This window comes from Arachis ipaensis, chromosome B10 (assembly GCF_000816755.2).
Source record: "Arachis ipaensis cultivar K30076 chromosome B10, Araip1.1, whole genome shotgun sequence".
NCBI lineage: Eukaryota > Viridiplantae > Streptophyta > Magnoliopsida > Fabales > Fabaceae > Arachis > Arachis ipaensis.
In genome coordinates this window covers 14,575,739-14,590,643 of record NC_029794.2, presented here as the reverse complement: position 1 = coordinate 14,590,643, position 14,905 = coordinate 14,575,739, and the positions used below count along the sequence as shown (strand labels likewise).

Sequence of the window (14,905 nt, the reverse complement as noted above, 5' to 3'; positions counted from 1 at the left end):
GGGGTGTGGTTTTTGTTTTTTTTTTAAATTAACCAAAACGACGACGTTTCATATGAACCGGTCAGTTTTCGGTCCGGTCCAATCGACTGGCAGCAGTTTTTAGGCAGTTTTGTAAATGGCAGTTTAAGGAGGAGGATCGGACCATTTTTTTCTCCGGTTCCCGGTTGAACCGGTTCGACCAGCGGCGGGTCCAGCTTTTAGAACATTGCTCTCACCACACTTATTATTTCTCTCTGAAAAAATCTAAGAAGTCAACTCCATTATAAGCCAATTAAGCCAACCTCCTTTTATTTCCAATTTTGAAATTTGAAAATTAGGGTAGTAGGTAGATTTTTTGTTTTGTTTTGTAACAGACCTGTTTTTCAACTAATTGGTTCAAGTTGGCTTCTCCCTAGTTGGTTCTCTAGCGGAACCGTTTCTCTTTCTCTCTTTTATATAACCTCGGGAAAAAGAAAAAAACACACAGACACACACAAAGCAAACTTTCATTTCTCTATTTTTTGAATCAAAAGCCATAGAAGAGACAGAAGATTCCACCATCAATGCTAACCAAAAACTCTACTCCAAAAGAAGAACCTTCAGGAATGGACCAAACTCTCATGAACACCACCATCACCATCATCATTATCACCACCACCATCACTATAACTACCATTAGCAGCTACAGTATCATCATCTTCTACACTACTCAATTCACCTTGGATTCCTCAACAACAACAACAACAGGTATTTTCAAAGATACTACCCAACACTTGTTCCTCTACTCTGATACCCCTTCAACAACTACCCTTCACTCCACCTTTTTCTCAAAACCATTGCATCAAGCCAAAGCCCTATTTTCAGAAACCTCCATGCAAACTCAATAGCTCTCCCTCTTCAGATAACAAGTTCTCTAAACCAACACTACTTGCTCTAGGTACATAGTAAAAGTACAAATAGCATTCTTACTTCGTTTTTAAGCATACCTTTTTCACTACAAGAAAAAAGCCAGATACTGTTGGATTTAGCGACGACCGTTATCGATGAATTTAGGGTCGGATTTTTCCGATGGTTATGAGTAAAAATTCATCCCTCTAATAAGTTACCATCGGATTAGAAATTCTGTCACTAAATTCGATGGTAATTAGAGGCGCGAAAATTTATTTTATTAGCGCCACATTTAGCGTCGAATTTTTTGTTAAAAATTTCTGCCGGTAACAGGGTTTAGTGAGATACGGCATTTAGGCAACGACGTATACTTTACCGACGGATGTTTCTGTCGATAAATCCGACAATAAAATTGGGGTAAAATTCAAACGCGAAATTCTTCCCCCTCCACTTCTGTGAACTCTCTCTCTCTCTCTCTTCTCTGCTTCTGTCTCTCGTCTCTCTGTCTCTCATCTCTCTGTCGCTGCTCCATTGAAGCTGCCGCCAATCGTCATCACCCGGAGCCACCACTGCCTTCGTCGCCGCCGCTGCATGTCGTCTTCACTGCTGCTGGAGCTATCACCGTCGTTGCCACTGTTGGTATCCGTTGCCATCGGAGTTTGTCACCTTGTCGCCATCACTGCCACTGACAAACTCCATTTGTAGGGTTTATCTTGTATTGATTTTTGGGGATTTTATCAACTTTTACCCACATTTATTCAATGAAATAGCATGATTTTATAACTTCTCCCTTAATTGTGCTTAAGAGTGAAAACATGCTTTTTAGGACTTAAAATAGCTAAATTTAATCCACCTTGATTCTATTAGATGCCTCGATATGTTTGTTAAGTGATTTCAGATTTAGGAGGCAAAGATTGGATTAAGGGAATGAAGAAAAGCCACCTCCTATCACCACCACGCTTTCACTATCTTATAGCCACCATCAGAGGATTTTTTTTCTATAGTTTTTTATTTTTCCAGATTTTTTTGTGAGTTTACGATTTTGCTAGGTACTTTATTAAATTATTGATTAAAGAGTGTGATTAGGACTTGTTATATTAATTTAGTGTAATTAGAAATTAAATAATATTACAATAGGTTAAGTAGGATGAAATTAAGAGTGCTTGTGCTATTAGAAGATTTTATTTGAATATTAAGAGTGCTTGAGCTGTTGGAAGATTTTATTTAAGTTTAGCGAATGAGTTTCTTTCAATTGTATTGAATTTATATCGTTTATTTTTGTTATGTTTGCTGTTAATTTGGTGAAATTAGAATTAGGTTTTAATTAATTGCAATATTGAGTTTTACTTATTCCTTTTAAAATAGTTTTGAATTAGTTTCACCTTGTGAATTTAATAAGTTATCTTTTTTATTAGGACAGTGTTATTCTCTCTGAGATCAATTGGAGTTCACTTCTTTCGTAGTCTGTGCAGTCATATTCTAGGTTGGTTTCTATATCTTTGAATATAATGAATTGTTTAAATTTAATATCAGACTTACTTTTTCTAGGATAGAGTTTTATGACAGAAATGGGAAAAGCGTAGTGGCACTTTCTCGAAATCCTTGTTTGTTGAAAAATGTGGAGTTATAGGATTTGATATTTCATTGGATGCGTGTTTGTTCTAATTTATGCTTGCAGCTGTTTCCTATGTGAAATGCGATAAATTTATTCGGTGGATGTCTCTGAATTAAGGAGAAGTTCTGTCAAATTTTTGTTTAAATTGTTTAAAACAATTTTGGTTCATGAGAAAATGATAATTGAATTTGGTGGGAGATTCTAACTATAGAAGAAACTTTGTCGAATTTTTTAAAAATTTTAATAATTTGTATTGTTGGTTGAATTCTAGGGTGTTTGTTGTAAAATTATTCCAAGTCATCGTCTGTGGATGAATGATAGGGATAACGGTTACGGGAGTGTTTAAAACCTGAGTTCTTTATGGGAGTTGACGATTTTGTTGCATATGCCTTCAACATGCAAGCATTTAGGTCTCAAGGGGTATTTAGGTGTCCATGCTATAAGTGTCGGCTGACTAAGTGATTAGGTTCTTCGGATATAACACTCTCCTCTACTGTAATGGGTTCAAGGATAGGTATTGGATGTGGACAAAAACGAATAAGTGGATGAGTAGGGGTTTAACTGGTCTGTCTCGAATTCCAATAGGTCTGAGGGTTGATCAACGAGAGTTCGGGTGCATAGAGAACTAAACATAGAAAAAATAAATTGGGAAGTTAACCAAGAGAGATACAACGAGATGGTGTTTGATGCAATTGGTGTTACCGATATGGAAGATGTTGAACAAGAGCCTAACCTGGCAGAAAAGAGATTTTATCATCTGTTAGCATCTGTCGCAAAATCTTTGTTTGAGGGGTGCGTTCCTTCAAAATTTTCTACATGTGTTAGAATGATGAATATTAAGTCTAACTCAAATCATACCCAAGAGTCTTTTGATAAGTGGACTACCCTTTGCAATGAATTAGTATCTGTCAAGACTACTAACATCTCCCGAAGCCACTACAAAGCAAAGAAGTTAGTTTCAAAATTAGGTCTAAATTCGGTGAAAATTGATTGTTGTTTGAATAGTTGTATGCTATATCGCAAAGGGGACATAGACCAAATTGCTTGTAGATTTTGTGATGCACTGAGATTTCAAGTTGAGAGAGAACGAATTGGTAAACGACGAGTAAAGAGAGTTTCAAATAAATGGATGCACTACTTATTCCTAATCCCTAGGCTAAAACAATTAAATGCATCAAGGAGTTCAGCCTCTCGCACGACCTAACATAGTAATAACAAGAGAGATGATGGTTTTATGACGCACCCGTCAGACAGAGATGCTTGGAAGCACTTTGATCAGGTCCACCCTACATTTGCGAGCGAGCCTAGAAACGTTAGATTAGCTTTGTGCTCTGACGAGTTTGTACCGAGCTCTAATTTTTTGTAACACGTACTCTTGTTAGCCCGTTGTGGTGACTCCTTATAACTTACTTCCCGAAATGTGCATGAAAGACCCATACATGTTCCTAACTTGTATCATACCTGGTCCAAGAAACCCAAAGGACAAAATGATGTCTTTTTGCAACCCTTAACTTGGTGGATGAGTTGATGAAGTTGTGGATTCATGGTGTAGAAAAGTGTAATATTTCAACGAAGACAAACTTCCAATTGTATGTTGCGTTAATATGGACCATTAATGACTTTCCTGCATAAGAGATGTTATCAGGTTGGTCCACTCAGAGTCGAATATCGCGTCCCATTTGTATGGAGGATACAAAGGCATTTTGGCTGACGAATATGGATAAGAATTCGTGGTTTGATTGTCATCGAATGTTCCTCGGTATTGATCATCCTTTTCGGTACCATAAGGACTCGTTTAGGAAGAATAAAACTGAACAAGAAGAGGCACCCATGAGATTGAGTGATTTGCAAGTTTGGCATCGTGTTAGTAGAATCTCAAGGATCGTCAATAACGGGATAAGGTTGAGACCTCCGGGATATGGCAAGAAGCATAATTGGACAAAACAGAGTATATTTTAGGAGTTGTATTATTAGAAAGACAACTTAGTTCGTCATTATCTTAACGTGATGCACATTGAAAAAACGTGTTTGATAATATCATGCACACGGTAATGGACGATGAGCAAACAAAAGATAACGATAAGGAAATGTTAGACTTGGTAGACATTTGCAGGTGGCCATATCTGAACTTAAAGAGACTTGAGAATGGCCAGCAGGCTAAACCAAAGGTGATGTTCTCTCTAACGAAAGACCAAAGACAAAATATTTATAAGTGGATTAGGGGATTGAGGTTTCCTGATGATTACAACTCTAACTTAGGTAAGTGTGCAAATGTTTCACAAGGTAGGACGCTCTTGTCACGTTCAAAGAACTTCCTACCAATATTTGAAAATCTCACACAGAAATAAGTGAGTTCTTTTGGGAGTTATGTGCTGCGAAATTTAGCATTAATGATCTCACAGTCTTGAAGAATAGCATTCTCATCATACTTTGTAAGTTAGAGAGGATATTCACTCCAAGATTTTTTTGATATTATGGAACACTTAGCAATCCATCTACCATACAAAGCAAGAATATGTTGGTCAGTCCAATTTAGGTGGATGTACTCTTTTGAGAGGATAATTGGATCATTCAAGCATATCATGAAAAATAGAGCTCGGATCGAGCTGTAAAGCATTCCTAGCAAAAGAAACATCCACATTTTGCTTCTTTTATTTTGAGCCTCATGTTAAGTCATGTAGAACAAGAATTGGAAGGAATGATGAGAGGGGAGAATCCTCATCAAGTGGATCAACCTATCCAATATTTATTATGGAAGGAGTTACAATGGGCATGGGTAGTGAATATTGGTTAGAGAAAAAGAAAATCAATGTCGAACATCTGCATGTGTTGTTTAACTGTGACCAAGTTTCACCCTATCTGAGGTGAGTTTTTTAAGTCTTTGTAAATATTCCAATTAGTAAGATAATAGCTTCTTCATCTAATCAAAACTTCAGTATACTGAAATTTCCTTATTTATCCTATTGTATCATAGGTTATTCCAAGAAACAAATCTTAATACATCATTGAATAATTTTTCACATTAGTTCAGAGAATATATCAGAGTACATCTAAATGACATAACAGATAGAAAACTAGTTGCACTTAGTTGGGGCCCAATGAATAAAGGCACAAGCTACCTGATTAACAATGTTAATAGACATCGATTCTAGTTTCGTTATTGTTTAAATATCTTTAAAACCTTAACATCTCCATTAATTATCTATTTCTCTCATTATTCGTAAGTTTTGCATACATTATTATTATTGCTTTACGTTCAGTTCCTACTCCTTGCAATAGTTTTGTTAGTCTAATTAGAGGTTCAATTAAACATTTTTTCCCAACCTTTTAATACTCGTGGGAATGATATCCACTTATCGTTGTATTACTTGAAGCGATTTGGTGCACTTGCCAAACCAACCAGCATAGATATCCCCAATGGTAGCAGGCCATGGCCGAGAAGCTGTAGGCCATGGAAAATAACAATACTTGGGATATGGTTCCACTCCTTAAAGATAAACACTTCATCATTTGAAGATGGGTTTACAAGGTAAAGAGGAAGAAAGATGGCTCTGTGGATAGATGTAAGGCCTGTTTAGTTGCACGTGAAACTACTCAACAAGCTGGAGTGGACTACAAAGATATGTTCTTGCCGGTTGCCAAGCTCACCACTGTGCAACTGCTTCTTGCTATTGCTGTAGTGAAAAATTGGAAGCTGTTGAAGCTGGACAATCTCGATGAAGACGTGTATATGAAGTTGCCTCAGGGTTATCACAGCAAGGGAGAGCAAGAAGGAAAGCTGGTTTGCAAATTGAATAGGTCTATCTATGGCCTACGACAAGCATCAAGGAAATGGTTCACTACATTTTTCACTGCCTTGACTGGTGTAGGTTTTATTCAGTCAAAATCATATTATTCTTTGTTTCACAAAGGCAATGGTGATAGCCTTGTTATGGTTCTAGTTTATGTTGACGACATAATAGTGGCAAGTAAGCTTGATGTTGCCATAACACATACTCAGCAGACACTGCAGAATCTGTTCAAGCTCAAGGTGATAGGACCTCTCAAATATTTTCTTGGTGATTGCAAAATCCAAGGATGGAATCTGCTTATCTCAGAGAAATTAAGCTTTATCTTTGCTTGAGGATATCAGATTCTCAGATTGTAAACCTGCATCATTGCCATTGGATGTTGACGCAAGCTAAACATCGGTTCAGAATTTCTCAGAAAAAGAATTACTTCGTCAACAGTATAGTTCCAAACTAACAAATGACCTGTATCAGAGTTTAGTTATTTGTCACGAATTCAAATCAATAAAAATTTGGAGTTTCCAATCCCGGGTCATCTCTCAAAGGAATTGCAGTGAGGTGTGCATATCATTGAAAAAGAAGTTTTAAAAGCAATTGACAAAAAATTAAATGGCAAGAAAGTGAAGAGCAAACAAAGAAATTCAAGTGCTAAAAGGGCATCTTGGCAAGAATTGAGAGTCAAGTTTCCTATCATAGTCCTTGACCACAAACATGGTAATTAAGAAGAGTTAATCCCACTTCGTCATCCCCAAACATCGGGAGAAAATCAAATAAGCATAATTGATCTTAATTCACAAGTCTTAGCCAACTCACTAATTAAACTTAGTGAAAGACTAGCGTCAGTGGAAACAAAACCAACTAACAACCTAAATTACCAATCCATATTGGACATCAATGACCCAAGGTCATCTAAGTCCTCCATTCCAAGCCAAGAATGCAAAATTCTATTCTAAAACTATGGAAGGCATTTTGGCAAACACTTGGAAGACATAAAAGTAAAACATGGTAAATTACAAAAAATAATACAGATATATAACTAATCAAAGCAAGAAAGCAATAATAACAAGTTAAGCAAATATCAATAAATATAAAAACATCAAATTGCATTAAAAGGAAATTGGAATTCAACAAGTGTTCATAAACCAAAATTAACAAAATTAAAGAAACTAACAAGTAAAACTAGGCAAATTAAGATTTTAGAACATGAAAATATAAAGCAAACTACACTAAAACAAGAATTAAAACCTAAATCTAGGGGTGTACATGGCCGGGCCACACCGGGTTCGGTTTTACCCAGACCCGGCTCGAAATATAGACCAGGCCTAATTTTTAGACCCTAACCCGATCCTAGACCCGATGAAACCTATGCACCTTCGGGCTGGGGGAAAACCGGGTGAAAACCGGGTCTTTAGCATGTAAAAATCACCTAATCTCTAACCATTATTTCACAATTCACATAGTGAAATTCACTTAAAAAAATATAACAAGAACCAACCCTTCTCTAAAATTAAAGTATAACCATAATCAATACTAATATTGTCTAATAACACTAAGTATTTAAATCAATACAAATAACACAATATTATGCATTAGTCTAAAGTCTTATGCATTTTAAACATAAAACATTAACTTATAATCTTATAATGACTAATAATACAAAATATTAAGGTTTATAATATTTAAATTCCACATAAGAATAGCCATAATCTATCACTAATAACACAAAATATTAATTGTCTATGATGATCAGGCCACCGGGCCGAATTCGGGTGACCCGAGCTATGGCTCGGACCTGACCCGAAATAATGACCGGATCTATTTTTGAGACCCTTACTCGACCCTAAACCCGATGAAGTCACACTAAACTAGCCCCTAAAGTGTTCAAGCCCGGGCCGGGTCTTTGGGACGGGCCGAGCCATGTACACCCTACCTAAATCTAAGAAGAAACTAACTAAAAATCCTAAATCCTAAACAAGAATTCTTCTCTCTCTAGAATTCTACCTAAAACATGATTCTAAAAAACTTCCTACTCTACTTCCTACACTACTTGATTGATCCCCTTGCATTCTTGCCTCCATATGCATCAGAAATGAGTTAGATTGCGCCAAAATTGGGCCCAAAATCGCAAGTCACATGCCATTTTAAATGAGGCACGAGATTGGGGTCATGCGTACGCATCTACCATGCATACGCACAACTATGAAAATCTCCAATTTTCATTTTTTCATGAATTCTCCACTTTTGCATGCCTTTTTCTCCATTTCTTCAAATCATTCTTGCCTTGTAAACCTTCAATCACTCAAACAAACACATCAAGGAATCGAATGGGATAAAAATGAATTAAATTTAGCAATTTTCAAGCATAAAAGCATGTTTCTCACCATCAACCATAATTAGGAGAAATTTATAAAATTATGCATTTTTAATGAATAAGTGCAAGATAAGTTGATAAAATCCACTCTTTTCAAGCAAAAAATTTCCATAAAATAGGGATTTATCAAACTCGAATGTGAAACTCAATGCTTCTGATGGTAATTTACTTGAAGATTCAGGGTAGTATCGAAGGTTGATTGGTAGATTACTCTACCTTACAATCTCTAGACCTGATATGCTTTGTTGTGAACAAATTAAGCCAGTATATGTTAGCACCTAGAACTCCTCATTTGGATGTTGTCCATCATGTCTTGAGGTATTTGAAAGGTGCACCTAAACAAGGCTTATTATTTTCTACCTCATCTTCCCTGTCCTTGAAGGCAACATGGTGATACTGATTGGGGAAGCTATGCAGAAACGCGGTGTTCCACCATAGTTTACTGCATTTTTTCTTGGAGATTCCTTGATTTCTTGGAAGTTGAAGAAGCAGGATACAGTGTCCAAATCCACGACTGAGGCTGAATACGGAGCTCCTGCCATTGTCACTGCTAAAGTAGTTTGGAGTATGAGGCTGCTGACTGATTTTAAGGTACTGGTGGATCCTTCCTTAATTTTTTGTGACAGAAACACATCCATTCACATTGCCGAGAATCCTACTTTCCACGACCGCATAAAATATATTGAAATGGATTACCAGTTTTCTCGTTAAAGGTGCAAGATGGGACGGTGAAATTGGTGCATGTGAAATCAACACATTAAGTATGTCTTAACTAAGCCGATACAACCTACCTAGTTCAAGAATTTGATAAACAAGTTGGGAATCATTAACATTTTTTCTCCAACTTTAAGAATATTGATCTGACAAACTAGTTGCTTAGTTCATATTTATGCAATCCGGTTAGTATGTACATTCAGCCACTGTTGAGTCAGCAATTGGACACATTCAGTATGTACATGTATATGTTTCTACCCAAGTTGGAAATGAGGATGCAGAAATCATTTCCCTTCAAACCAATTCAGGTGCTAAGAACTTTTGTCAAGGGAAAAATAAAGAGCACAACCAACAATATTTTATAGGAAGCTCAACCTCAATAATTTACTATGACCTAAAACTTTGTACAAAGATCCTGGAGTTGATCTCCAGCATCAAAGCCCACCTCCAAAACTTTTTAATTGAGGGGTAACAAACTCAAACTCAAGTGAGGAATTTTAAGGGATGTTCAATTTTAGTACATTTTCTTTTTGGGCTCACAAATCAAAAAATGAACAGTTCACATTCAAATTAATCAAAACAATATATTTGTCCAAGTATCATCCAAATTGATCACAATTTTCTATTATGAACCAAAGTGGATGAGGATTTCAGCTCAAAAGGTTTCTCATCTTGATCGGCCCTGCAGACAAGATTAGTCCAATTTGCAGATCTCTGAACAAACCTCGTGGGAACTCGGTCACTATCTTCGCCACCGGATGCCTCGTACCCATCACTAGTTGACCTTGAGAATGGGATTTCCTTCAGATTAGCAGCTGTTGGGAATAATACACCATTCCCCCTTGAGAAAACACCTTTGACAGAGAAATAAAATAAACACAATCACAACACAAGAATTTAACGTGGAAACTCCAATTACCGGAGAAAAAACCACGGCCGTTGTCAAATGACAACCAGAGAATATCACTATGTGAAAATTGTTACAACACATAGACTTCTTTCTCTCACCGGCACCCCAGTACACCAACACTCTCTCAAAGCAAATATCTAACTACACCTCACAACACTCTCTAATAAAAAGTACAGAGGAAAAGAAAAATCAGATACAAGCTTAAAGTGTTTCTGACTGGTGCAAAAACAAATGGAGAACTTAGCCTCATATTTATAGCCTAGGCCACCCACTCCATTTGCTATCCTGAGCAATGTGGGACTAATTCAACCAAATCCTAACAGCAGCAGCAGCGGCTGAAAGACCGCCTGTCCAGCTTGCTTCTTCAGCTCTAGATGCAGACACTCGAAAGGGGTGAATATCAGGCGAGTCTAAACTGCTTTCAGGAGAAGAAGCAACAACCCCAGCTGAACTCGACACTGCATGACTTGCTTGAAACATGCTCCAGGCTTCAAACTGCGGCGCCAGACTAGATGTTCCACTGAAGCCATTATCAATGCTATTGGCAGGGATTTTCGGTAGGGCTTCCAAAGGCAAGTCAGCCGGAAGGCGGAGCCGTTTACCTGGCCGCCTTCTATTGTTCTCGATCCTGGGGACCATTCGTCGCCCACTGCTACCAAAACTGCGGTCGGATGCTAGCCTGAATGCGTCATTGTGTCTTGCCACTGCCTGTAGAATTTTCGATTTCTTTCTTGCTTCAGCTGCAGCCTTAGTTACCTCCTCTCTATTTAATCGTGCTAATGTCCACGGACTAATCTTGACTGCTCCAGGATTCTTTTTCTTAACCGGCTCTTCTCTGATTGTCTTCTTTCCAAGTGAACTTACAGAAGCTGTTTCTGGGGGCACTACATCAAACTGCATAACACACTATCACATGCCATAATATATTTTGAGAAGTCGATAAATTATACTATTCCCAATACATAATATTGATCAAAATCAAATATCAAAGGAATCTCGCTTTCAACTATACAGATCTTGATCATGAACAACCGAAAATTGGCATAGTATTATTACATGTTCTTTTAATATTTTTTATTTCCCTTGATCACTTGTCACTATAATGCGATGTTTTTTTTTCAGAATAAAGTTTCGAGAACTAAGTTCAGTGAGATGATGCCATTCAAAATTTTCACATCAAAACCATACATTATACCTAAGCACCAGTATCTGAAGGCATTTTACAGAGGTCCTACTGGAAAAAAAAAAAAAAACAGAAAGAAAATTATTTGCACCCTCAGTTATATCCAATTTTTACTGTTCACATAGATTAAGAAAAGGATAAAATATTATTTTGGTTATCAACGTTTGAACCAAATCCTAATTTAATCCCTAACATTTCAAACGTCCTATTTCAGGACCGAAAAATTTCAAATGATTTTCCCACCGTTAAATTTGACTCGAATAATTAATGAAAAAGCTTTTACATTAGTGATTATTGGTAGGTCGATTTTATTTACGTACTGAAATTGAACATTATATTAACTATTAAATATGCTAATTGTTCATGTCAAATTTAACTGTGAGACAACATTGAATCCATTTAAAATTTTTTGGGACCGAACTAGGACGTTTAAAACGTTAGGGACCAAATTAGGATTTTGCCCAAACGTTGAGAACGGAAATAATACTTTACTCTTAAGAAAATGATGGAGAAATATTGAAGTTACAAAAATAAATCGTATTTTACAAAATTACCTTTAGTCAACTTTCCCACTTATTCTCTCCCTTGCAATACACTACTCCTCACTCTCCCCTTCAACTTTCTACATAGAGACACACTTGTGGAAAAATGTTTTTGACAATGGACCATAATTTGAAAATAGAGTAACATATAAAGCAGGACTAAAGGGATATAGTGGGGAAAAAAGGTTACCTGATCTTCAAGGAACATCTGTGGGGGTGTGCACCATGCACCTCGATGGAAAGTAGTAAAGGAGCTGGCACTGCTCAGTCCAGTAAGCGAGCTAACAGGTGACATTTGGGGACTACGCTGTTCCCCAACTCCTTGCTGCTCGTGCTCATGCTCCCTCAAAGCTATGATGTAATCGTATGTGCTAATTCCCTGAGTTGTATCACAATAATCATAAAATTCAGAATACATAAAAGTCGCTGAGCTCAGGGAGTATAATTTTAGGGCAAATCACACTCAGGTCACATCAGATTTGGTGAATTTCAACAAGATTCACCTCTATTTCTAAAACCATATATTGATCTCTGATAGAGAGGCGCCTACTACTAATAGGTTTGAGCTGTGTTACAAAAAGAGAGGTAAGTAGCAGTTAAGTGGCAGTTTTAGGAGTTGTTAGCATGGTCCAGCTGGCTGATAGTTTATTTGGACATATTCCTCACTGCCTATAAATAGCTAGGTTATAGTTAGCTTAGTTTACTAGGCATTTTCTGCTGTGAATTCTGTTAGAAACTGGAGAGAATTCCTCTCCCTGAGTTGGTAGTTCCAACTGTGTAGAATCTTCTAGGGAGTGCTAATTGGCAATCCCTGTGCAGCAATAAAATCTACAAGTTCTGCTAGTGCTGGTTCTATCAATCTCCCTTGGTACCCCTATATTTCCTATCTAGATCTCTCTTTCTCGTATCTTCATTTCAATTTATTTTCCCTTATAATGCAAGCTGCCCATTATAAGAATGATGATAAGTTTTGGGCGGAAATAATTCATGATTGGTACGAAATTCTCTTTTAGCGAATGGCCTAGAGTTTGATCCTTCTTTCATCACTCTTGTAAATAAAAGTTAATTCCAACACAGTGAAAAATAGACATGTATTTTTCAAGCTTCAAGCCTCTAATGGGATGCATAGCATGTGAAGGCATCTTACCTCCCCTATCAACTTAAATTAAATAAATGGTTCACGCAAAACGTAAACGAATTCTCACGTGGCAAACAAATGTCAGGCTTACCTTTTTTATGAGAAGAATATGAAAAAAGAAAAGTTGAGCAAGAGGCAAGGTAGCAGTCATGGCCAACATGGTGCAAACAGCCTGTGAAAAGTGGAAGTTCACCATGCGTAAGAATCACAGCCGTTTATCAAGTTCATTTGCTCCATAGATTCACTAATATAAAGGGACAAAGAAAGGAAGAATTCAAATAACTTATAAGAGCTGATTGGTTTCTGTTTTCATTTTTCTGCGAATCTTGTTTTAGGATTCTGAGAAGGAAACAGTAAAAATACTGAATATTTTCCTTTACAAAATCCCAAAATGAAAACAGAGACCAATCAAGCCGTTATTCAGCATTCAAAAGATGCATAAACCAGTATAAAACTGGTTGAAGCAGAATGCTTACCACCACAATAACAAAGGGAACAAGAGAGAAACTGCTTCCCAACTTCAAAGATATATCAACTGAAAATTTCTTCTTCTCAACAAAAGAGCAGATAAGCACAAGTATCCCCGTCAACCACTGAAGAATAAGCTGCAATCTCAACCCCAAGGTAGCACAAACCATGTATATGCCTGTCAATAGTTAATCAAAATGAAAATAACTAGGAACTAAAAAAGCTAGATTTCAGTTTCTCTTTTAAGTTCTGGCATGCTGTTTCCTACAATTACTAAGTGACTCAGGACATTTCAACTTTTGACATAGGGAGAACAATGATGTGAAAGGAAACTGGCAAAACCAAATATATAGCTCAGTTGGCAAATTCCTTGGTTTCCAAGAAATACAAAGTGCTTTGTTAGACTCATCTGGTGGTGACGCTTACTAACATTACATCTCCTGTTTGAGCTTCAATAACAAGGGACTAAAGTGCTTTGTTAGAATCATATTTGAATGCAGTTGGATTAGTAAGTAGTAGTGGAGCTTATATGATGATAATGCAAGGTTTAAACATGCAAATGATAGCAGGGGACTGAACGATATTTCATACCAAGAGGAGAGCAGCAACCATAAGGGTGAAGAATTTTCTGTAGTTCCTTTTCCCAATGCAGTTGTTAAGCCACTGCAAAATCCAAAAACAAGGGATTTTCAGAAATACATCAGCTGATGTGCAAAGAAAAGAGAAATCAGATTATCGTACTCGGCAATGATGATCAAAGCGATCGACACATTTGTCACAAACTCTGCAATGCTTGCTGTACTTGAAGACCTGCACAACATTATTCGCGAATTATCAATAATCTTCGAGGAACAAGGCTTTTATTAAAATTAAAATGCTTGTACAAACCTCAACTTCACATAAACTGCAATAGAATATTCCATCCTCACTTGCTTGTTGATCAGAAGTGCAACCGCAGACAAAAGCACAAGGAGAGTAAAGCAACAGGATACAGGACGAGGAAGGTGATGATGCATCCTTCTGTTCCGAAATAACTATTGAAGCATTTGCGTCCTGCATTGACGTAGTCAATTCCCCTCCTATTTTAAGATACCTTTTCGATCTAAATACCCCTGGATCTGCTGGATCAGCTGCTGTGCACCAAGTGTACAGTCCAAAGACACAAGTAATCTGGCAAGATATGATATTTTACTGAAAAATGTTAGTGCCCTTCATGCATTTTAAACAAGACAATAAAAGTCATGTTTCGAGGAGAATTCGATAAACCAAGAAGCTCTACAAATATATATATATATATATATATATATTA

General features: G+C 37.0%; 2 protein-coding genes across 3 annotated transcripts in view; both read right to left on the bottom strand.

The window, feature by feature from the left end:
• The window catches only part of LOC107620207 (protein argonaute 7), a 7,423-nt gene extending 5,903 nt beyond the window's left edge, over positions 1-1,520 (bottom strand). Inside the window, exons 1-2 of the mRNA XM_016322407.2 lie at positions 1,435-1,520; positions 591-684 (exon numbers count right to left, since the gene is read on the bottom strand). Coding sequence (XP_016177893.1) covers positions 591-684; positions 1,435-1,520 — 180 coding nt within the window. The remainder of the gene's footprint in view (positions 1-590; positions 685-1,434) is intronic.
• The window catches only part of LOC107623601 (probable protein S-acyltransferase 22), a 6,851-nt gene continuing 1,633 nt past the window's right edge, over positions 9,688-14,905 (bottom strand). Inside the window, exons 3-11 of one of the 2 annotated variants that reach the window (XM_016325932.2) lie at positions 14,485-14,766; positions 14,338-14,406; positions 14,188-14,259; positions 13,605-13,733; positions 13,220-13,300; positions 12,181-12,369; positions 10,610-11,171; positions 10,048-10,170; positions 9,688-10,014 (exon numbers count right to left, since the gene is read on the bottom strand). In XM_016325932.2, coding sequence (XP_016181418.1) covers positions 9,968-10,014; positions 10,048-10,170; positions 10,610-11,171; positions 12,181-12,369; positions 13,220-13,300; positions 13,605-13,733; positions 14,188-14,259; positions 14,338-14,406; positions 14,485-14,766 — 1,554 coding nt within the window. In that variant the 3' untranslated portion in view covers positions 9,688-9,967. Of the gene's footprint in view, positions 10,171-10,609; positions 11,172-12,180; positions 12,370-13,219; positions 13,301-13,604; positions 13,734-14,187; positions 14,260-14,337; positions 14,407-14,484; positions 14,767-14,905 lie in introns of both variants that reach the window. The other variant, XM_016325931.2, reaches the window with a different exon arrangement.